Source organism: Mytilus galloprovincialis, chromosome 9 (genome assembly GCF_965363235.1).
Source record: "Mytilus galloprovincialis chromosome 9, xbMytGall1.hap1.1, whole genome shotgun sequence".
NCBI lineage: Eukaryota > Metazoa > Mollusca > Bivalvia > Mytilida > Mytilidae > Mytilus > Mytilus galloprovincialis.
Window position 1 is genome coordinate 73,744,757 of NC_134846.1, and position 23,797 is coordinate 73,768,553.

At 31.8% G+C, this 23,797-nt stretch overlaps 2 protein-coding genes across 3 annotated transcripts in view; one reads left to right on the forward strand and one right to left on the reverse strand.

Moving 5' to 3' along the window:
• The window catches only part of LOC143045902 (bifunctional apoptosis regulator-like), a 53,511-nt gene extending 33,341 nt beyond the window's left edge, over positions 1–20,170 (reverse strand). Inside the window, exons 1-6 of the mRNA XM_076218730.1 lie at positions 20,057–20,170; positions 14,814–15,089; positions 12,626–12,836; positions 10,609–10,762; positions 7,339–7,487; positions 2,926–3,084 (exon numbers count right to left, since the gene is read on the reverse strand). Of these exons, the coding sequence (XP_076074845.1) occupies positions 2,926–3,084; positions 7,339–7,487; positions 10,609–10,762; positions 12,626–12,836; positions 14,814–15,064 (924 nt within the window). The 5' untranslated portion in view covers positions 15,065–15,089; positions 20,057–20,170. The remainder of the gene's footprint in view (positions 1–2,925; positions 3,085–7,338; positions 7,488–10,608; positions 10,763–12,625; positions 12,837–14,813; positions 15,090–20,056) is intronic.
• Positions 20,171–20,325: 155 nt separating this feature from the next.
• The window catches only part of LOC143045904 (poly(A)-specific ribonuclease PARN-like), a 45,871-nt gene continuing 42,399 nt past the window's right edge, over positions 20,326–23,797 (forward strand). For both annotated transcript variants that reach the window (XM_076218732.1, XM_076218733.1), the window contains exons 1-5: positions 20,326–20,350; positions 21,582–21,659; positions 22,065–22,138; positions 22,692–22,759; positions 23,102–23,183. In XM_076218732.1, coding sequence (XP_076074847.1) covers positions 20,332–20,350; positions 21,582–21,659; positions 22,065–22,138; positions 22,692–22,759; positions 23,102–23,183 — 321 coding nt within the window. In that variant the 5' untranslated portion in view covers positions 20,326–20,331. The remainder of the gene's footprint in view (positions 20,351–21,581; positions 21,660–22,064; positions 22,139–22,691; positions 22,760–23,101; positions 23,184–23,797) is intronic.

The following is a 23,797-nucleotide window of genomic DNA, read 5'->3' on the forward strand; positions in this document are numbered from 1 at the left end:
ATTCAGTCAGACTCAACTGATATCTGGGCTGAGGGTGTGGAACTACAACAAAAGTAGGGTGGATACATATAGAGGGGTATGTGTAGTTAATTTATCAACACCAATTGTGAATGTGCAACATAAGTACTGGTAGACAGCTTTTTTAGATAGAAGATTGTAAAATGATGACATCACCTGAATTTTCAAAAACAATTACGGTATAGTCTAATGAATACCAGTAATTTGGAAAAATATTTCTATACTCAACCTATGATATATCTGATTTTAATTCTGTGAGTCTTCATCAATTGAGCTATACTCAATTTTGACTGAAATTATAACAGCCGTAAAACTGTTAGCAGAAAAAAGGAAATTACATATACCAGTATATAGACGAGTCTAAATTAAAAAATACGTTCAAACCTATGATTGCGTTGGATAAAAACCGCAATTTTTATACGTATGCATGTAAAACAAATTTCGTTGTAAAAGGGTCTAAATACAGCACAAACAACATTTTCCAAAAAGGTGAAAAAGTATATTTTAACAAAACGCATTTGACTAACAGGTCGAACAACTGATGTTCTTTAACCCTGCTGACTGCCATTGGCGATTGCCAAATAAAATTGATCACGAGATGTAACAAAATGGATCTTAATATAAATTTAATACTAAACAGAAAACGATAAATTTGTGGCCAAGATGTTATGCCACAAGCACAAGGTGTCAATATTTTTTTTGTACACCAGATCTAGATTTCGACAATATATGTCTCTTCAGTGATGTTAGGGATCGAAATGGTATTTGGAAGGCCATATAATTTACCCTCAATTTCAGATAGACTCTTGAATTTTAAGAGTCAATATAGGATGAACGTATCATATAAACAGGAGGGAAAATATGATACAAGCCCAAACGAAAAAATATAAACGAGTCTAAATTGAAAACTACTTTCAAACCTATGATTGCGTTGGATAAAAACAGCAATTTTTCTACGTGTGCATGTAAAACAAATTTCCTTGTAGAAGGGTCTAAATACAGCACAAACAACATTTTCCAAAAGACCAAAAAGGTGAAAAAGTTTATTTAAACAAAACGCATTTGACTAACAGGTCGAACAACTGATGTTCTTAAACCCTGCTGACTGCCATTGGCGATTGCCAAATAAAATTGATCACGAGATGTAACAAAATGGATCTTAATATAAATTTAATACTAAACAGAAAACAATAAATTTGTGGCCAAGATGTTATGCCACAAACACAAGGTGTCAATATTTTTTTTGTACACCAGATCTAGATTTCGACAATATATGTCTCTTCAGTGATGTTAGGGATCAAAATGGTATTTGGAAGGCCATATAATTTACCCTCAATTTCAGATAAACTCGTGAATATATATATATACAAACAAGTCTAACCAAGTGACAAACCATACAATATATATGCCCACTGGATCTCAGAGTGATAGAGATACATGGTTAATACAAATATTTATTAATAATATAACATCTACACACGCGTGTCTCATGTCTATCTCTAAATTAGCCTTCCGTGACAAGGTAACACTACGACTATTGAAGTTATATTTTTTATATAGCGGATGCGGTTGAGTGGTCTAGAGCGCTGGACATGAGGCTAAGCGATTGGTGCTGTAGTGTATCAAAGGTGAGAGTTCGAATCCCGATGAGGTGACGAACAAAAAATTGTCAGTAGAAAATCTTACTCTAACACTGTGGTGTAATTTTCAGACTTATATATGTAACAGTATTCTTTAAATGGAATTGGATTACCTCCCTTACACTGCTTTCAAATTGTCTAAATTGTCCTTTGACCAGAAAAACCCTTGTTTTCCCTCTTTTTTGCCCCAAATTGCTAAATGATTTGAGTTATAACCCCCCATAACCATTCCTTTGTAGTATGGAAACTTGTGGTATAATTTCAGAGAGATTTATACACTTAAATACAAGTTATTGACTGGAAACTACAAAAATGCTTACTTGGGCCCCTAATTCCAAAAAGGTTGAGACCATATCCCCCAAAATCAATTGTGATAACATTGTGATAAAATTTTATTGATTTCTATTTACTTATACTAAAGTTATTATCTGGAAACCAACTGTCTTTTCGGACCACGCTGACAACGACAACAACAATGACGTGATACCGATATATGACCAAAAAAATTTCAATTTTTGCAGTCGTATATAAATTTCTAGCTAGCTACAACAACATTATCAAGCTGCAGACCAAATATTAAATCATTCCCTTTGATAGAAGCCAAAAAACTATGAGGACATTTTTTCAGACAAACAGATGAACTTGAGCAATTACTGGACCTGCTTTTTACTAGATGATGGTGTAATGTTTAATATACAAATCCAGTACACATATATAAAACACCCCTTCACTTAAAATTAAATGATGTACATGTATCACTTACCAAATTCATATTGAGGACATGGTATCTTGATTTATCTAACATACACACAAAATTGTCTGTAACTTATTGTATCTAGGTCAGATACATACATTTCTGTCAGACACTTACAGTGAACAAATGGTACGAACATGACAAAATTAAATTGTAAATTGCTATACAGATATGCTTTGCTGTTCTGTAGGACAATTGCAGTGTACAAATGCTTAAAGAACAAGACAGAATGAAACTGTAATTTCTGTGGGACATGTAAAGTGTACAAATGGTATAAAATGGTATAGGAACATAACAAAATCAATCTGTAAATTCTACGAGACATGTAAAAGGATCAAATGGTATAGAACACGACAGAATGTAAATGTAATTTCTGTGCGACATGAAAAATGATCATGTGGTATGCTGTGGGAGATTGCACAAATTGTATAGCAACATGAGAAATTAGTAACATACTCTACTGCTGTTAAGTGTACAAATGGTAAGAACATGACAGAATTAAAATGTACTTACCATATTAAGGTTAGTGACATACTCCTCTGCAGGACAGGTAAAGTGTACAAATGGTAGGAACATGTTGTAGTAATCATACCAGTAAAAATACAGAATTGTCAGTCTTGGGTAATCCTTGATTCCATATAATAGAAACAGTGCATATCCAGGGTTTATTGACTGAAATACAAATACATATTTTTGCCGAATAATTACTTGTTTGCATAACATAATGATATAATGATACAAATGTAATTGTAGAATTGTTATGAAATATTCAAAGTGCTTGTAAGCATGGAAGAAGGTTAAAGATTGGCTTTAATTTATCATTGGAAAGTAAAATCAATTAAATTGAGAATGGAAATGGGGAATGTGTCAAAGAGACAACAACCCGACCATAGAAAAAACAACAGCAAAAGGTCACCAACAGGTCTTCAATGTAGCAAGAAATTCCCGCACACGGAGGCGTCCCTCAGCTGGCCCCTAAACAAATATATACTAGTTCAATGATAATGAACGCCATACTAATTTCTAAAATGTACACAAGAAACTAAAATTTAAATAATACAAGACTAACAAAGGCCAGAGGCACCTGACTTGGGACAGGCGCAAAAATGCTGCAGGGTTAAACATGTTTATGAGATCTCAACCCTCCCCCTATACCTCTAGCCCATGTAGAAAAGTAAACGCATAACAATACGCACATTTAAAATTCAGTTCAAGAGAAGTCCGAGTCTGATGTCAGAAAATGTAACCAAAGAAAATAAACAAAATGACAATACATGTAATACATAAATAACAACAGACTACTAGCAGTTAACTGACATGCCAGCTCCAGACTTCAATTAAACTGATTGAAAGATTATGATTTCATCATATGAATATCAGGTACAATTCTTCCTGTTAGGGGTTTAGTATCATACCATCATAACATATATGAGAAGAACATAACCCGTGTCATGCCAATAACTGGTTTTTGAATAAATGTGTTTAGTTTCGATGCAAAGACCCTATAAGTGAATCAATATTAACGCCAAAATATGCAATCTTTAATGACCTGACAACAGTATCGTAACTATATCCCTTCTTAATTAGTCTATTTAAAGGTTTTGTTAATTTATGAGGTGAATACTGACATTTTTGTGCTTTATACAGAATATTTCCATAAAAAATTGGATGTGAAATACCTGAACGTATAAGAAGTCTGTATGTTGAGCTGTATTTACGAATGATGTCCTTATACCGATGATAAAATTTAGTAAATGTTTTGACTAGTTTGTGATATCGAAAACCCTGGTGTAATAATTTTTCAGTAATACATAAATTTCTCTCGTTAAAATCTAAAACATTGTTACATACATGAGCGAATCGTACAAGTTGAGATATATAAACACCGTAAGATGGTGACAACGGAACGTCACCATCTAAAAATGGATAATTAACGATAGGAAATGAAAAATCATCTCTTTTATCATAAATTTTAGTATTAAGCTTTCCGTTAGTGATATAGATATCAAGATCGAGGAAAGGGCAGTGGCCATTGTTAGTATTAGCTTTATTTAAAGTAAGTTCAACAGGATAAATTTCTTTAGTATACATACTGAAGTCGTCATTATTGAGAGCCAAAATATCATCCAAATATCTAAAAGTATTATTAAATTTGTTTATGAGATGTTGTTTCCATGGGTCTTTGCTGATTTTTGTCATAAATTTGAACTCATAGCAATACAAACACAGGTCCGCAATAAGTGGTGCACAGTAAGTCCCCATTGGAATTCCGATAACCTGACGATAAACGGAATCTCCAAAGCGAACAAAAATGTTATCTAGTAAAAATTCAAGGGCATATATAGTATCAAAGCATGTCCAATTGACATAGTTTTTTTGTTTATTGCAACTAAAAAATGACCTAAAAGAGTTTGAACATATATATTTACATTCTGACTTTTTAAATGCCCATTTAATTAGGTGTGTGAATTTTTTCTTAATGAGATTGTAAGGCAATGTGGTATACAGGGTAGAAAAATCAAAACTTTGAACAGATTCAAAATCACCAATATAAGCATGCAATTTATCAAGTACTTCCAACGAGTTCTTAACACTCCAAAAGTCATTAATACCACTATTTTCAAAGGCCTAATTTGAACAATTTATTATCAGATTTTTTATTGTACCAAGTGTACTGGTAAGGAGAATAGACAATTTAGTAGTGGAACAATTGCTTGAAGATGAAATAAATCTATATTTGTAAGGTGTTTTGTGTAGCTTCGGAAGCCAATACATAGTTGGGACTTTCATTGTATTTGGTTCTGCTTGTAAAGCGGTAGCTAAAAGTTTATGTTTGTTACAGATGTCATTTTCTGAAAATGGAGTCAGTTGGAATGTTGGTGAATTGGTAATTTCTTTTTTCAGAACCTCATGTAAAATTTAAGTAAAACAATAATAATATTATTAGCAGCTTTATCGGCTGGGACAAAAACAAATTCCTTGGCTAGTTCATTTAGTTTATGTTTGATACGAGAAATAGGTTTATTGTGGTTACTGTTAATAGTAAAATGTTCTTTAAAATGTTGAATACGTATATCAACTATGTTCATTACTGAATTAAAAAAAAGAGTCCAAAGATTTTTTGTCAGCTTTTTCCCGTTTTATCCATTTCATACAGTAAGTACGGAGTGAGTCGTGGATGATATTACGACACTCATTCCAATTAATGATTGACGGTGGACGATATTTAGGTCCTTTACTGAGGAATGATTTTAACTCTCGGTCTTGAACGATGTTAAGATCTCCTGTTATAACATGGGAAATGGGTCTATAAATGTATTGGGAATTACTACAATTACATGAAGTAGGTGTATTTTCACTGATATTAACAACTTTACACAATTGGTTATAATTAAACACAAATTTCCGGGTAGATTTCTTGTAAATATAACAAATAAGAGGGAACTCAGTATTGTCAAAATATCCAGGAATTTGTTCTTTAACAGAATGGTCGTTAAATATACCGGCAATATTTACAAAATCAAAACTTTTATTGACATACTTTATTTTAATAAAATGTTTTTTATGATCTTCAGGGCGATCAATTTTGGGAAATAGTTTAGAATAACAATATGTCATAATAATTTTAACTATTTCATACTTGGGACTGCTATATGAAATTGTGTTGCAATCCTCTAAAATTTTATTTAACCTATTAACCGGTAATGAACAGAGTTTTGTTAACAGATAATGTCTGCCGTTGTTTTTTGAAATAGAAATTAAGTCCGAAATATTGGTATGATTGGTCCGAAATTTTCTTTGATTGCGATTTTTTCTACGACCGTGAGAACGGTTTTTACGAATAGGTTTAGAAAACATATCCAAAATGTTAACGGAATCGGTTCTTGATATATTACCAATTCCCATGATATTATCATTAAGACCAAGAGGGTAGACTGTATGTAATTTTTTAATCCAATTTAATTCAATTATTTTCCGTGATCGTACAAACTTTGAGTGAGATTCACCAGGCTGTTTATTTACTACTTCTAAAGGTTGAACTGCTAAATATTTAATAGGATGATTGTGCTTCTTAAGGTGTTGATAAATGATACTTTTGAATTTATTGGGTCTTTTAAAACGATAAAAATGTTCTTGAGTGCGTTTAGATAAATATCGTCCAGTTTCACCTACGTACTGAATACCACATCCTGGTTTGTTTCATGCGAGTAAATAAATAAGACTGTTTTGTTTTTCAAGTTATATCAGTTTCAAAATTTAAAGAAAATGTGCGACCATTAAACGTGGACCTTACCGTATTGTTGGTGGAAAGACGGGGACATGTAAGTCATTTTTTGGCATGACACTTATCAATAGAAGGGTAACCACGATTTTTATTGTTAAAAATATTAGTGATGGTAGTATTTTTAGATAACATTTATACATGTTGTTTCAAATACAATTCTGGATAAAGGAAGACAACTCAATTTTTCAAAGATGACTTTAACAATGACATCATTGATATTTTTATACCTGTGCCTTGCAAAAGTTTAGTTATTTTTGTGACAAGTATGACATCATTTTGTTACTTGAATATCTGAGTATTTATTTCATTGACCATGGATGGGGTGTATAGAATGTTATGATCAATGCACTATATTTTGTGTATCTCAAAAGAAGTAATAGACCTTGGAAGATGTAGATATCTAGTCAGCACTGTATTTTATGCAATCTTTACCAAAAAAGAAAGTCCAACATATTTTTTCTATATGAGAATTATGAGAAGATAAAATGAATACTTCCTCATCACCTGATGTTTGATTTTCATCAAAACTAATTTTTCATTGGAATAAAAAGATTGAAAGTTGTACAGTTTATGTTTTTCAATGATTTTAATGGGTAAAATCTTGACTGAAATTATTCAGTGATGAGTGTATCATTCCTTACCTTATATTCCCATAAATCTGAAGGGTGTTTCATTCCAGTTTCTCTCAGACTATCTATAGCTGCTAAAATTGCTGCCTTGTGTAATGGTACAGATACATTCAATACAGATGTCATCCCTTCGTCATCTAATGCTAGTAGCAGTCGACCATCTTAAATAAAAATAGATCATATCCATCATGAGAACTTACCATTGGAATCACTGAAAATTAACATTAAAGAACACAAGACAATGTCTCTCCTACTGCAATTTTTGAATTATTAAAAAGGTAATGACCAAAACTGATGTGCATGTTAATTAGTACCGTATACAGAATGTTTTGTCATGGAACAAACACCATTCTTAAAACTTTATATGTAAAAAAAATATTGACTACCGTAATAGGTTTTGTTGCTGGGAACAAACTCTATCAGGAAAACATAACCTGACTACTGAATGGTAAACATGCCAGTAAGACCATAATGATATTTGTTAGAGGAGTATATATTCATGTACTTCTCATAACCAATCTACCTGTACACACTAAACATTGTTGCTCAATATTGATGAGTCATTGTGGAACAGGATTCATAATCAAAACATATTCTGGTCAAGGACATTTGACATTTGACAGACATAATATTGATTGTAGTGATCATGAGATTGTTTAAATGTTATTCTTTGTTGTATTTATGCAATTATTGACTTATGTCCATATTGAGCTTTCTTAAATAAAATGTTTTCACATTTCTGTATTTAAAGAGGGTAAACACAGTTAGTTACAATTACTAATCTTCCCTGAGGCCCTCATATACAATACAAGTAAAAAAAATATAATACATTTGTAATAAGAGAAAAAAGCAAACACAATTGTATAAACATAATAGTTCAATGTACATGTACCATGATTAAAAGATATAAACACATTTACAGATTGCATGTAGTAAAAAGATATAACATACAAATCATTAAAATCATACATTCTAAAAAAAAGAGTAATAGTTGCAATCATTTCAGACTGAGTTTTGGACTACGCATTTCATATGGTAGTCCGTTCCATAAAACTGATCCAGAATAAGCAAAAGATTTTTTAAACTGTTCAGGCTTTGGAACTATCAAACCACCTTGAGTAACACCCCTTAAAGCATAAGGATTATAAACAGATATAAGTTGAAACTTTTGAAAAAGGTACTGCGGTGCTTCTTTCCGCATACATTTAAATAACAATAAATATTTGTGGTATTTGATTCTGTTTTCAACTGTCATCCATCCAAGTTTTCTTAAATAAGGGGGCTGATGGGGATAATGGGTCTGCATCAAGAATTAATCTTGTTGCTCTTTTTAAGTTTTAATATTCTTACTATCCCTTCATTTTTACATTCTCCCCAAACAATACAGCAATATTCGATGAGAGACAGAATATACCCACTGTAATATGCTTTTTAAAGGTCCAACAGTATTGCTTTAGTTTAGATTACCATCATTCATTTCTTGCAGCCGTTTGTCAATGATATCAATAAATGCAGTTTGACAAGAATGATGTGGCCTAAAACCTGATTGTGTAGGATGTAAAAGTTTAAATTTAGACAAGTACTTGTACAAGTTTTTTGAGACATGCCTTTCTAATACTTTTGATAGAGATGGAAGTACAGAAATTGGTCTATAATTTTGTTGCTTAAATCTTATCACCATCTTTTTAAACTGATGTTACCTTAGCATTTTTCAGTAATGAAGGATAGATACCAGTATCTATAATTCTGTTGAATATATACGCAGTCTTCACGATGAAGTATTAAATCTACAGGCCCGGAGCTCAATTTTTAAATTTTTTTAGTTAGATTCTGTTGGCCTATAGATATGATTTTTACAGGCCCCAGAGCAATTCTACTAGCCTGGGCTGCCAGGGCTGCCACTCAGCGTGAAGACTGTATAATACGTGAGAGGAGAGGCAATATATGGGGCAATTATTTAAGGATTTGGGGTCCAATATTATCAGTTCCTGATGATTTATTTACATCAAGTTTATTTAACTCATCAAATAGCTCATCTATCTTTATTGGTGGTATGGTAAATGTCTCATGTCTTTGTTGTTTTAATTGATTTTTAATGAATGTTCTAAGATTATTGAAATCTGCCTTGTCAACAGATGTAATGTCCATTTGCTCTCTTAGTTCTTCAGCACAGGAAGTAAAAAAGTTATTAAAAGTATCTGCTATAGATTTTTTTATCATTTGTTGTTGTATTGTTCTCATCTGCAGCTAACCCATGTGGGGGGTTCAGGCTATGAAGGCATTTCCATAAAGATTTTGTGTCATTAGAGTCTTTTACCATGTTTTTATAATAGTTCTTTTTTTGAATTCTCTATTATTTGTTTAGCTTTATTTCTTCAAAATCTATATCGGTATTCACTCCACAATACAAGTGCATTATAGTTATCCCTCATGTTCCTAGCATATATAATACCACTATTATACCAATCAGGTTGCCTATCCTTTTTAACTCTCTTTTCAACAACAGGAGCATGTTTATCTAAAACTTTGTTCAACATATCATAAAACAATTGGAGACAAACAGAAGGAGTGTCTTCAAATTCAATTTAATAAAAAGGTGTACTTTGTAGGTCTATTAGAAATTCATTTTGATCTAATTTTTTGAAATTCCTGTATGTGATTGTACTGTGTGAATTCTTTTTGTCTTTTTGACCTACAATGGTATGTGAACCATACATCAATATTGTAGACCTATCAACTATTGTTACTAATTAGCATGGGTCAACCTAAAAAAATAACCTCACTATAACCATTGGAGCATGTCAGATGGATATATAGTATACTTTTTGTAACAAATCAAAATATTATATATTGTTAACGTATCATATGAAATTACCTTGGTACAGACCTCATTCTGAAAACTTAACCTGACCATTAGAATATAAAAATATAAAATATAAAATGAGGTATTAAAATGTCATTTGAAAATCACCAGCTAATATGAACAGTATTACTTTTATCTTAGGTGAAAGTGTGGAATTGACTTCGATGACATTTGCAAAAAGTTATTAACACCTACCAAATATATATTGGTCCAAATGACAAGTCAAGTGGTTACCATTAAACCATCATAATAACTAAAAATCTTCATAACAGGTTGCTGTAAAGCACTACAGCACTAAGCACTCTTCCTTCATAATTTCTTTTAATTATTGTTACTAAACAACAAGCTACTTTTTTAGCACTCTCCCAATTTTGTTTCCATTCTTATTAAAACTAAGATAAATACTTTGACCAACATACCTATTGACTTATTGGTGAAATTCTCCCTGTATGATTCTGTCCATGGCATACTTGATAACCATGCGTTAACATCCTCTACTGTCCAGTGTCTGACATGCTTCTTTGTCAGTAAATCATCATCAGTGTTTCTCCAGTACCATACCAAGTATATTATCTACAAAATATGTATACTTTTTATACAGTTTGGGAGCAGCTCCAAAAAAACTCAATGGAATGAGACATGACAATGCATACTACAGCCTACCTAAATTACCAAAATACCATAGACATCTTATAAGGAGCTGCCCTTAAAAGTCAACTATGCAAAATGCACAATGACAAAGTAGGCAAGACCTTATATTCTGCATGGAAATGAGATGGGCCAATGGTAAAACAACTGCATACCAAATATTTTCTTAGATTCCCCTTTGACTGACCTACTCCTAAACTTTAACATTGCAAATATTAGTAACAAGGCAGTAACCAGTTATAAGAGTAAACAATTTTTGTTAGCTATTATTTTGATAATACATATTACTGTCAATTCTGAAATTATTGCAAGGTTTTTATTAACACATAATGTGACTGGGATAGTATCATAATAATTAGAAAAGGCATTATGATATCTGATACACACATCTATTTGTAGATTTTCATGACATGATATCGCAATAATTAATCTCGCATTTGTGTTCTCTCTTCAAAAATCACAATAATAAATGCATACACTAATTTCAGAATTTACAGTAGGTCACTTGTTTTTCATTATGTTTTTAGAGAAAGTTTGAAACCTAAAATACTTAAGCCAAAGACATAATTTCATTTTTTTACTGGTTTGGAAAATGATTGAAGCAGTAAATTAGGCTGATGGGTGATTCCTAGGCAAACCTCTAATTCTATGAACTGTAACCCTTAAGTTATTAAAATTACCAGTAAAATACATTGCAAGCTATATTTGTTTGGGAACTGCTAATAATCTATAACTGCTTATAGAAGGAATCTGATGTTCAGTAGATATTAGATATAGGAAGATGTGGTGTGAGTGCCAATGGCAATGAGACAACTCTCCATCCAAATAACAATTTATAAAAGTAAACCATCATAGGTCAATGTACGGACTTCAACACGGAGCCTTGGCTCACTGTGAGTGAGTGACCGTACAAAAATTACTAGTGTAAAACCATTCAAACGGGGAAAACCAACGGTCTAATTTATATAAAAAACAAGAAACGAGAAACACGTATAAATTACATAAACAAACAACAACTACTGTACATCAGATTCCTGACTAATGACAGGTGCAAACATTTTCAGTGGGATTAAACGTTATAATGGTACCAAACCTTCTCCCTTTTTCTGAAACAATAGGATAACATCACAACATAGAAAACCACACGAAAAAATATCAATTGGAAGGCTTAACTCAATCAAAAAACGTAAATTAACACACTATGAACGAATAAATTTGATCTGCGATACCTGAATGCAAATGCACAGTTAATAAAATATTACGGACAAACATTCAAGGCCAAAAAGCAAACAAACAAGTCCAAACAAATTAAGGCCATAACAAGACACCACCGCGAAATATTTAACCCTTCGAAAATAATCACTTTTGAAAAAAACTGGTTTTAATAATATCTACTGGTAAATGAAAAATAGCTTTGTCGTTTTAGGGATACTACTTATGTGTATAAAATTCTTTCAATAATTAGGAATACCAAGAAAGTTCTGTCATATAAATTTTCTGTTTATGTGGTTTATAAGTGTTTCTCGTTTCTTGTTTTTATATAACTTGGTTTTCCGAGTTGAATGGTTTTACACTTATCATTTTTGGGGCCCTTTTTAGCGTGCTGTACAATGTGATCCATGGCTCTGTGTTGAAGACTGTCCTTTGACCTATAATGGTTTATTTGATAAATTGTGACTTGGATGGAGAGTTGTCTCATTAGCACTCACACCACATCTTCTTATATCTATTATAAATTATAAACCTTTTTAATGTGACTTTTAATCTGCTACCCTTTTATTTACTCACAGTAATTATTCCTAACATGAAAAGTATCCCAGAACAAAAATCTGCACCATTTCTGTTCCTGTTTCTTTCCCAGTTAAAATTGATTGCGTTAGATGGTACAGAGACTGTCATAGCTTTGTCATATTCCTCCACCAGTTTTTTCATTTCTGATGTCATAATAGTAGATTTTCTCTCCTCTATTTTTTCTTTGAAAGCTTTTTCCGTCAATGTTCTGAAAATGACAATGTCATAATTGTATGCCTCTTCATCATACATTATATGTTCAATTTAAACTTTGTCAACAAATATGCATGAAATTTTGTTTTAAAATCCTGATTCTTTCTTTCTATTGTAGTAATAGTAGATGTTGACCTCTTTTACAAGGTATCTTAAACTATTTAATCAGTCTTATATGAAATGTGAAATACAGGGCATAGACCTTGTTTGCCATTATACCTTATAACAGAAGTTAATACTTCAAATCTTTAGGCATTTATAAGACATTATTTTCCTGAAGAATTCAATGGAAAAAAGCTTTTAAATTTCTTTGCCTAAATAGGGACCTATTATCTTTTCATTTGAATCAGGCAAGGGAATTTGCTACCACCAGGAAATCATGTTTTACTGAAAAATATACTATATTATTTAACAGCGACCTTGAACTTGTATTTTGACCTATTGACCCCAATATCAATACTGTAGACTTATCTTTTGGACACACACAGGGTAAAACGTAAGGATTTAAGGAAGGATAGTTGGATGGAAAAAGGGACTGATAAAGATTGCATTACAAGCATTATATTAACTAAATATTATCAATGATTAAATGTAGATGAGGGCAAATTCAGATGAACTGTGCCAGATACATATATGTAGATTCATTATTGCTTAAAATATCTGGCAAAGAGACCTAACCAAGAAAATTTAAAGTTGACATATAAGCCATATGGATGATGTCATGGTAAATTGAACTATGTCAGACCGACATGTACACCACACAATCATTCAATACACAACTTTTTTTTATCAGTTGCTGAGAGTATATATATGGGAAACAAATCTTACCATGGAAACTTAACACTGAAAATGAACTATGAATATGAAGTTAGGGTCAGACACCAATGCCAAACATATATGTATACTTTACAACCTATCCATTTACCATATATACATGTATTTAACCTTTTACTTATAGTATATCTCAGAAAACGGAACAAACCACAAAATCTTAACTTTGACCAATGAAGCATCTAAAAGAAGTCAAGGTCAGAATCTCAGATGACTTCACTATAACCATGATCACTGATCAATGAAATGGGGTCAAGGGGTTGACTTTGTCTGACAGACACGGTCACCTTTAAGATGCAAGGATACCATTTACAGTAAAATTAGCTAGTCTATCAATCATTAAGCATAAGACAGGCTGAACAAAATAATATACAGTTTTTCTAAGCTATCACTGAACCATGGGAGTGTGATCAAAGACAATGTATATATGACAAACAGAAACATCATAAAAAAAGACATCTGTATTCCAGGTCAGAAGCTTTCAGGTTTTCTAGCTTCTCAATAAGATAAGTTATTTTGAACCCCTCACTAGTTTACATATAAAAAGTCATGTCTATTAACTATTACAGATTTGTTGAATCATCTTTTTCCAATTATGTTATCAATTTCTTAAAATCAGTTTCCACATTGATGAAATCTTAAATAGTTGGTAACTTACAGTATGAAAACCAAATTAAGTTAGTAAATCATACTGTTGATTAATTTTTTTCCTAGGTTTCAATTTTTCATGGATCTATAGAGAAAATATCGAATTTTTGTGGATATCTAATTTATTGATTTTGACATACTGTAGTTTTCATACAAGCATGTAAAAAATTTACACTATAATGTAGCACTTAAATTAGATGTCCACAAACCAAATCCACGGAAACTGAATCTCTGCAAACATTAACGAATCACAGTAACCTCATTTTAAAACATGAACTGCAACTATTTTACATTCAAAAATAATAATAAAAGAGGAGAAAGTCAGATTTTTTTAATTATTTTTTGAAACATTAGATTTGAACCTCCATCTCAGGAAAAAGCTTTCAGGAAAAAATTTCTAAAAAAAAAATTGAAGGGACCCATGCATGCAAGGCCCACCATTTAGATAACAATTAAAAGCTACAATAAATTTCCTTTGTTTTTCAATACACACCTAACAAGATTGTTGATTTCTGGTTTATCCGTGTACTTTTGTCTACAGATAGGACATTCCTTTTTCTTTGAGGTAGAAAACCATTGTGCCAAGCATGGACGGCAAAAATTGTGACCACATCGTAATGTTGTTGGATATATCAAAATATCATAACAAACACCACAGCTAACTTCACTATCATCGTCCATGTCCTCATTTCCATCCTCACTTTGGCCTTGAAGGTCTCTTTCAACAGTTCTCATCACAGACATTACCTTCAACCTTTTGTTTCTGGTTCTGAAATTTAAAAAAAAAATAATATGAACAGTAGATGTGGTGTGTAGTGAATGCTAAATGAGAAAAATATCCACCAATGCATTAAGGACAAGGGTGTAAATAACTAAAGCTCATTACAGCCTTTAACAGTAAGCTTATTTCAACCTATTACAATTTTGATAGTAAGCTATAAAAAGCACCAGGATAACATTATGTGGAACAATTCAAATAAAAATCCCACAGCATGATACAAACATGTTGTTCCTCTGACCTCATATGCATAGATATACATGGTGTTACATTTGGTGTACATTTGTTAGAATAATAATATTCTATACAATTAAATTTTACTAGAACACACCCGCGAAATCGTGGGCATTTAGAGCTTGGTTGAAATTATGTAAACTATATATTGTAGAGTGAATTTTTGTAAAAGATTTTGTCTGGAGAATTTCAGAAAAGGTGTCAAAATGCACAGGAGCTTGGAGACAGGACAATTTTTTAAAGCCCTCTCCCTTTTTTCCAAAGTCTGTTATTTTTTTTTGTCTGTTATTATCTTAATTACTGATTTCATAATGATGGAATTACCTTTCACATTCATGACATTAAATTTCAGTGATATAAATAAATTACTATTTCAGATGAATTTATCATTACTTTTTAACAGATCTGCTGCAATTTTCTTAATTGTGGAATTCTCAATTGTTTTTCCTTCACATATATCATATGGACAAATTTTCAGATCATGCAAGTTATTGTAATGCTGTTTAAATAGTTCCTTATTCAGCTTGTCCAATGCTGAATTTTTTGCCTGTCTTTTTCATCTGGAAATTTCAGGACCAGTCTTTGTTAGACATCCCAAACTTAAAGTATGCTGAATTACATTCCACTATAGTTAGATAAGAATGAAACAAGCTATAAAGGTTACATTCAGGACTTATCCAGTATTAGTTGAAACACGAGGCAACTTTAAAAGCATTTGTCAAAGAGTTATTGATTGAAGAACAAAAAAATCTCCATGGTAATGAGATGTGCCAATACTAATACAACTGCATACCAAATATCATTGATCTAGCTGCCACTACTGATTCCACATAAACTGACCTAATCACAAACTAATACATGAAAACTAAGCAAAATTTTCAAAGTCAATAGACCATGACTGAGGAGGCGGGGCCAAATAGTCTCCATGGAAATGAGGTATGCCAATACTTATACAACTGCATACCAATATCATTAACCTACCACTAGTGGTTCCCCATAAACTAACCTAATCACAAACTAATACATTAAAACTAAGCAAATATTTCAAAGTCAATAGACCATGAATGAGGGGGCAGGGCCAAATAATATCCGTGGAAATGAGATATGCCAATGCTTATACAACTGCATACTAATATCATTAAGTTACCACTAGTGGTTCCCCATAAACTGACCTAATCTCAAACTAATACATGAAAACTAAGCAAAAGTTTCAAAGTCAATAGACCATAACTGAGGGGGCGGGGTCAAATAATCTCCATGGTAATGAGATGTGCCAACACTTATACAACTGCATACCAAATATCTTTGACTTACCACTAGTGGTTCACCATAAACTAGACCTAATCACAAACTACATTGTTGATGCCACCGCCATCGCTGCAGCCGCCAGAAACAGCATACCTTTGTCTCACTTTTTGACTCAGTCAAGCAAGATAAAAAACTGCAAAATTTTCTTAAAATTACCAAAACAGGGGCAGCAACCCAACAACGGGTTGCCTGATTTGTCTGAAAATTTCAGGACAGTTAGATATGGACCTAATGAACAATTTCATTGTGTCAATTTGCTCTTAATGCTTTGGTTTCAGAGATATTAGCTAAAAGCTGCAATTTACCCCTATACACTATTTTTAGCAATGTCGGACATCTTGGTTGGTAGGCAGGGTCATCGGACACATTTTTTAAACTAGATACCCTTATGATGATGGTGGCCAAGTTTGGTTAAATTTGTTTGAGTAGTTTCAGAGGAGAAGATTTTTTAAAAGATAACAAAAATTTTAGAAAAATTTACTATAAGGGGCAATAACTCCTTAAGGGGTCAACTGACAATTTTGGTCATGTAGACTTACTCTCTTACTCTCAGATCTGTTCATTGTGTCTTTGCATGCATAGTTGACAAGTTTTTTCTGGTGAGGGGCAAACTCGAAAGGAGTCTATTGCTTTAATATTTTACCAAATTGCAGTTTGAATTCATTTCCTAACCAGGTCTACAAACTGATCAATTGGTAGAGCAGTTTAGCTTATAAATGACTAGTGAAAGGTTGTTTGTATAAGTAATTAGTGCAGTGTAATAAAAAATATACGTACAATCCAATCAGGTTTGAACTCCACATCTGTCATCGAAATTATCATATATATAGATGTATTTTCAAACATACCATTTGTAAATCAATTTAATTATTCATATGAAAGTAATTAAGATAAAATTGAGAATGGAAATGGGGAATGTGTCAAAGAGACAACAACCCGACCAAATAAAAAACAACAGCAGAGGGTCACCAACAGGTCTTCAATGTAGCGAGAAATTCCCGCACCCGGAGGCGTCCTTCAGCTGGTCCCTGAACAAATATATACTAGTCCAGTGATAATGAACGCCATACTAATTTCCAAATTGTACACAAGAAACTAAAATTAAAATAATACAAGACTAACAAAGGCCAGAGGCTCCTGACTTGGGACAGGCGCAAAAATGCGGCGGGGTTAAACATGTTTGTGAGATCTCAACCCTCCCCCTATACCTCTAACCAATGTAGAAAAGTAAACGCATAACAATACGCACATTAAAATTCAGTTCAAGAGAAGTCCGAGTCTGATGTCAGAAGATGTAACCAAAGAAAATAAACAAAATGACAATAATACATAAATAACAACAGACTACTAGCAGTTAACTGACATGCCAGCTCCAGACTTCAATTAAACTGACTGAAAGATTATGATTTCATCATATGAACATCAGGCACAATCCTTCCCGTTAGGGGTTTAGTATCATACCATCATAACATATATGAGAAGAATATAACCCGTGTCATGCCAACAACTGTTTTTAGAATAAATGTGTTTAGTTCCGATGCAAAGACCTTATCAGTGACTCAATATTAACGCCAAAATATGCAATCTTTAATGACTTGACAACAGTATCGTAATTATATCCCTTCTTAATAAGTCTATTCAAAGGTTTTGTAAGTTTCTGAGGTGAATACTGACACCTTTGTGCTTTATAAAGAATATTTCCATAAAAAATTGGATGTGAAATACCTGAACGTATTAGAAGTCTGCATGTTGAGCTATATTTACGAATGATGTCTTTATACCGATGATAAAATTTAGTAAATGTTTTGACTAGTTTGTGATATCGAAAACCCTGGTGTAATAATGTTTCAGTAATACATAAATTTCTCTCGTTAAAATCTAAAACATTGTTACATACACGAGCGAATCGTACAAGTTGAGATATATAAACACCGTAAGATGGTGACAACGGAACGTCACCATCTAAAAACGGATAATTAACGATAGGAAATGAAAAATCATCCCTTTTATCATAAATTTTAGTATTCAGCTTTCCATTAGTGATATAGATATCAAGATTGAGAAAAGGGCAGTGGTCATTGTTAGTATTAGCTTTATTTAAAGTAAGTTCAACAGGATAAATTTCATTAATATACATACTGAAGTCGTCATTATTGAGAGCCAAAATATCATCCAAATATCTAAAAGTATTATTAAATTTGTTTATCAGATGTTGTTTCGATGGGTCTTTGCTTATTTTTGTCATAAATTGTAACTCATAACAATACAAAAACAGGTCCGCAATAAGTGGTGCACAGTTAGTCCCCATTGGAATTCCGATAATCTGACGATATACGGAATCCCCAAAGCAAACAAAAATGTTATCTAGTAAAAATTCAAGGGCATATATAGTATCAAAGCATGTCCAATTAACATAGTTTTTTTGTTTATTGCTACTAAAAAATGACCTAAAAGAGTTTGAACATATATATTCACATTCTGATTTTTTGAATGCCCATTTAATTAGGTGTGTGAATTTTTTCTTAATGAGAATGTGAGGCAATGTGGTATACAGGGTAGAAAAATCAAAACTTTGAACAGATTCAGTCATTTTTAATTGCTATGTAATTTTCAAGTCTATAGTTAATCACTTTTCCTTTTGAGTTTTCTACATTTATAGTTTCTACAAAACACATTGTACATATTACTTTTTATTAGTTGTTAGATGCTTTGATCTAGCTGTCAGTTAATTGCGAGTTTAACCTTTTTCAACTGATTTTTAAAGTTCGTTCTTATGTTGTACTGTTATACCACTGTCCCAGGTTAGGATCCTGCTAACATGTTTAACCAGCATCATGTATGCATGTAACTGTCCCAAGTCAGGAGCCTGTAATTCAGTGGTTGTTATTTGTTTATGTGTTACATATTTGTATTTCATTCATTTTTTGTTAGTTTTCTTGTTTGAATTGTTTTACATGTCATTTCAGGGCCTTTTATAGCTGACTATGCAGTATGGGCTTTGCTCATTGTTGAAGGCTGCACAGTGACATATAGTTGTTAATTTCTGTGTTATTTTGGTCTCTTTTGGAGAGTTGTCTCATTGGCAATCATACCACATCTTCTTTTTTCATATAAACTTGAATTAAAACAAATATCAATCAAATATGATGTAATATTCATTAAAAGTAATGTTAAAAAAAAAAAGAGAGAAGCAATGGAATTAGTTGTGTCACAGCTGCCTGCAGATATGGTTTAGGCACAGATACCGCATGACTACCATATAAATTTGATCTGCTATTCTGATAAACCTCTAGCAAAGCATCTTGCAACTTAGTCTGTTAGTCTGAGTTGGTACTTTTTATCAATATGTTATTATACTAGTCTCAGTTAAACCATAACAACTTTTCATGCTCAAATAATTTCATAAAGATGTTTACTCAATATGTATTAGGGTATAAACTCTTGTTGTTGGTTATTTTCTCAATTCTTGATAAGTGTGTTGTTGTTTTCTGTTTCCAAACAAACCGAAAGTATAAAGCAGCCGCTTGTAGCATTTAAAATTATGATACGAAATTACATTCAATAATTAATAAAAATCATTTATCAGACAAATAATTTACAGCAATTTTTTTTATTTAAATTTCATTATATAATTGTTTCTAGAACTTATATTAGAGGTTTGATCAATTTTCTACATGTTATAAGCGACAAAATGGAAGTCACAAGAAAAAGTGAGAGGGCTTTTCAAATCCATATTTCATAATTATAAGACCAAGTAATCTAAGAATATCCCTGCCGAACCATGTAGTAAAAAGATTAAATGTTGTTTTGTCAGCAGATAATATTTATTGTTATTGTCTGACAATTATGTGAAATATCGTGTTACTGTAATCATTTTTCTGTCGACTACAATTTTTTTTTTCAATTGATTTTTTAAGACGTTTCGGCCATGAAACATTCGGCCTTGTGTCGTTTCGGCCATTAACCAGTTCGGCCTTGGTCGTTTCTGTCAATAATGCCTTTTTCCTCAATGTTCTATCATAATTTGGAACCAAAAATATATATTTCTTTGAATGTGATATCGTTTTTCCTTATAGTCCAAGATTACTCTGACTCCAACGGCTGTTTTGCCCACGGCCCCAGCTTGTCTGGCAAAACAGCTGTTGGACGTCAGAGTAATCTCAGACTATTATCCTAAGTAATGCAGAGTAATACTCAGTATGGATATGTCATATATGTCCGGGGCCTTTTATAGCTGACTACTCTGTATGGGTTTTGAGTATTGACTATTGTTGACAGCGAAACAGTGAAAAATAGTTTTTAACTCCTATGTCATCTCAGTGGTCTCTTATGGAGAATTGTCCCCAAATCTATCTTCTTATTTTATTAAGATTGTGCTCAGCTTGGGACTACATGGACTATTTGGACTTCTTTTCAGTTGGTTAAAGAGCTCTTAAGAGCTGATGTTCCTTGTTATTATGTATATATGTAACCTGACTTTAAATAAAGATTACTTTACGGTACTTTATATATTTTTGAAACTTGAACAATTGCAACTTTAAAAGATAATAACATTGTGTACTAATTATTAGTCCAATGATTATTATAGCCGAAGTGGTACATGGCCGAAACGACAAAGGCTAAATAAACCAAGGCCAAAATTGCTCCATGGCCAAAACATCTTGAATCCAAAAAAGTTAAGTTCTGCAGCAGGTAGTATTTGACTGATGAGATCCAGGAAGGCTATTGAGAATTTAAGGAAACCTCTAGTCATTAAATTATTGTGGTTGGGCTGGGGCAGGAATACATAAGTACATATATAATTTCTGAGATATTAATTCTCAAGCCTTTCGAACCTTTGAATTTTTTAAGAGATACATAAATTTATTAATTATTTTGGAAATATCCTCATAACCTAAAATTTAATTCATATAAACTCTACTTTTGGTGTTTCTCTTTCAGATTTTAGAGAAATTTTGCCAGATGTTGGTAAAGCAATAAAAGAATGTTGTTTCATTGCAATAGATGGCGAATTTTCAGGTAAATACATAATCAAAGCAAAAATAGTTTTCTTGTGCATTTCAGTAAATTCAGTTTGCTTGTTTATGTTTATATTATCAATAATTATGTTTATGAACAAAAAAATATATGATGTCAAAATTTAATTAACTTTAAATAAACATGATGAGTTCATAAATAGTTCATGAAAGTCATATGCTTCGCTAAAGTGGTTTTTTTTTATAACAAATTTTAAATCAAAAGGAAACAGTCAGAATTAAGGTTTTCGGGTCCTCAAACTTGTTGGTATGATATGTGTTCACCTAGACATTGTTTATGTAAAAATCACCTAGACAAATGTGAAAAAAGAAATTCATTTAGAATTATCTCTAAAAACCAAGGAATAGTTATGACCAGTATTGATTAACATTTTCTATTTTAAAAAAGGTTTGGATGCAGCAAACCACAGTCATATTGCACCCTTTGATACACATGAAGAGAGATATGGTAAAGTCAAAAAGGTAGAAATATATTCATGCCAAAATGATTTATAAGAAAAGTAATTACTGTAACTTACATGATATTCTTGTCTACATAAACATGATACACCATGTGACCTATTAAAGGTAAATAAAATTGATTATCTTTCCAAATGATATTCTTGTCAAGATTCATACACATGATCATGATGATACACAACCTAAAAGCATGTGTAGAAAAATCAAAACAGACTGTTGAAAGAAATTTTTCAGTAAAATGTTAATGAAAACTAACAACCACCAAGGTACATATAAAAAAGAAGATGTGGTCTGATTGTGAATGAGACAACTGTCCACAAGAGACCAAAATGACAAGGACACGCCTCTTTTACCTATAAACTTCTTTCATCCTCACTCTAAATCTGAGCTATATTCTGTCACATTGTGAATTGTAGATAGTAAAATAATTCTATACATTTCAATTTCAATTTTAAAAAAACATTTTTTTTAATTGATTTTCTTAAGATTTTAAAGTAGGAATAATCATTTATAAATTTTTAAAATAATGATTAAAATTTATATTATGATATTTCAGAGTTGTAGTGATTTCCTGATGTTCCAAGTCGGCATTTGTACTTTTCAGTTCAACAAGAAAACAGAAAGGTAATCAATATAATATATCTTGTACAGAATTACAAAAAAAGAAATGTAGTCAAAAACACAAGAGAAAAATGGATCTTTATGTCAATGGCCAATAGATAATATCTATTTTGTTAATCGTACTCATAACCTTCTAGGGCAGGATTATGAGGATGCAAAAGGATATTGATTCAAAAGTATGACTGTAGAAAATAGGGAGAGTCTTTATAGGCTGCATATTAAATTTTCTGGGGAAACACTGAAACTACTAGCATGACAAGAAAGGTCATTTATTTAGGTTAATGCAAAATGTGATATTTTTATTAGAAAAAATAGAATGTATAATGTTATTCCTTTATGTTGTAGGTATGAAGCCAGACCATTTAATTTCTATGTATTTCCTCGACCACACTCTAGAGCGGCTCCAGACCTCAGATTCTTATGCCAAGTATGTTGTATATCAACAACCTATCTATAATAGCAATTTAACTATGTATTTAATATAAATAGTACTTAGAATACTTCTGAGAAAAAGAAAAAGTATTTTCAGCAGTAGTTATAACAAATAGTTTGTGTTTCATTTAAGTTAGTGAGATAAATAACAAAGTAGTTAATAACAAGTGTTATTAAAGATCTGCATAAAAAATAATTTATGGATAAATTTTCTTTTCTAAATAACTGAAAATTTGGTATTGATCTACTGAAATATCTGTTAGTTTAACTTCATCAGTGCATTTTTTACACCGTCTATAACCAGAGGTAGAATGAAACTTTTGTGTAATATAAATTTTTTTGATGTGATAAAACAAAGATTCTTTATAGAATTATGAGGTGTTTTTAATAGATTTGACTTTTTTTCACTGTGCAGGACCTGAAACATGTTGATCCATAAAAACTACCTTGTATAATCCTATGAAGTAGTATCGTTTTTGATAGGAAGGTTTTTGTTTTTAACAGTTTATAGACACTTTAACAAGTGATCAATTATGATCTGCAAGTTGGTAAACAAAAGGATATCTGATTGCAAAACAGGACTGCAATCTTTGTAGTCAAGTCACAGTT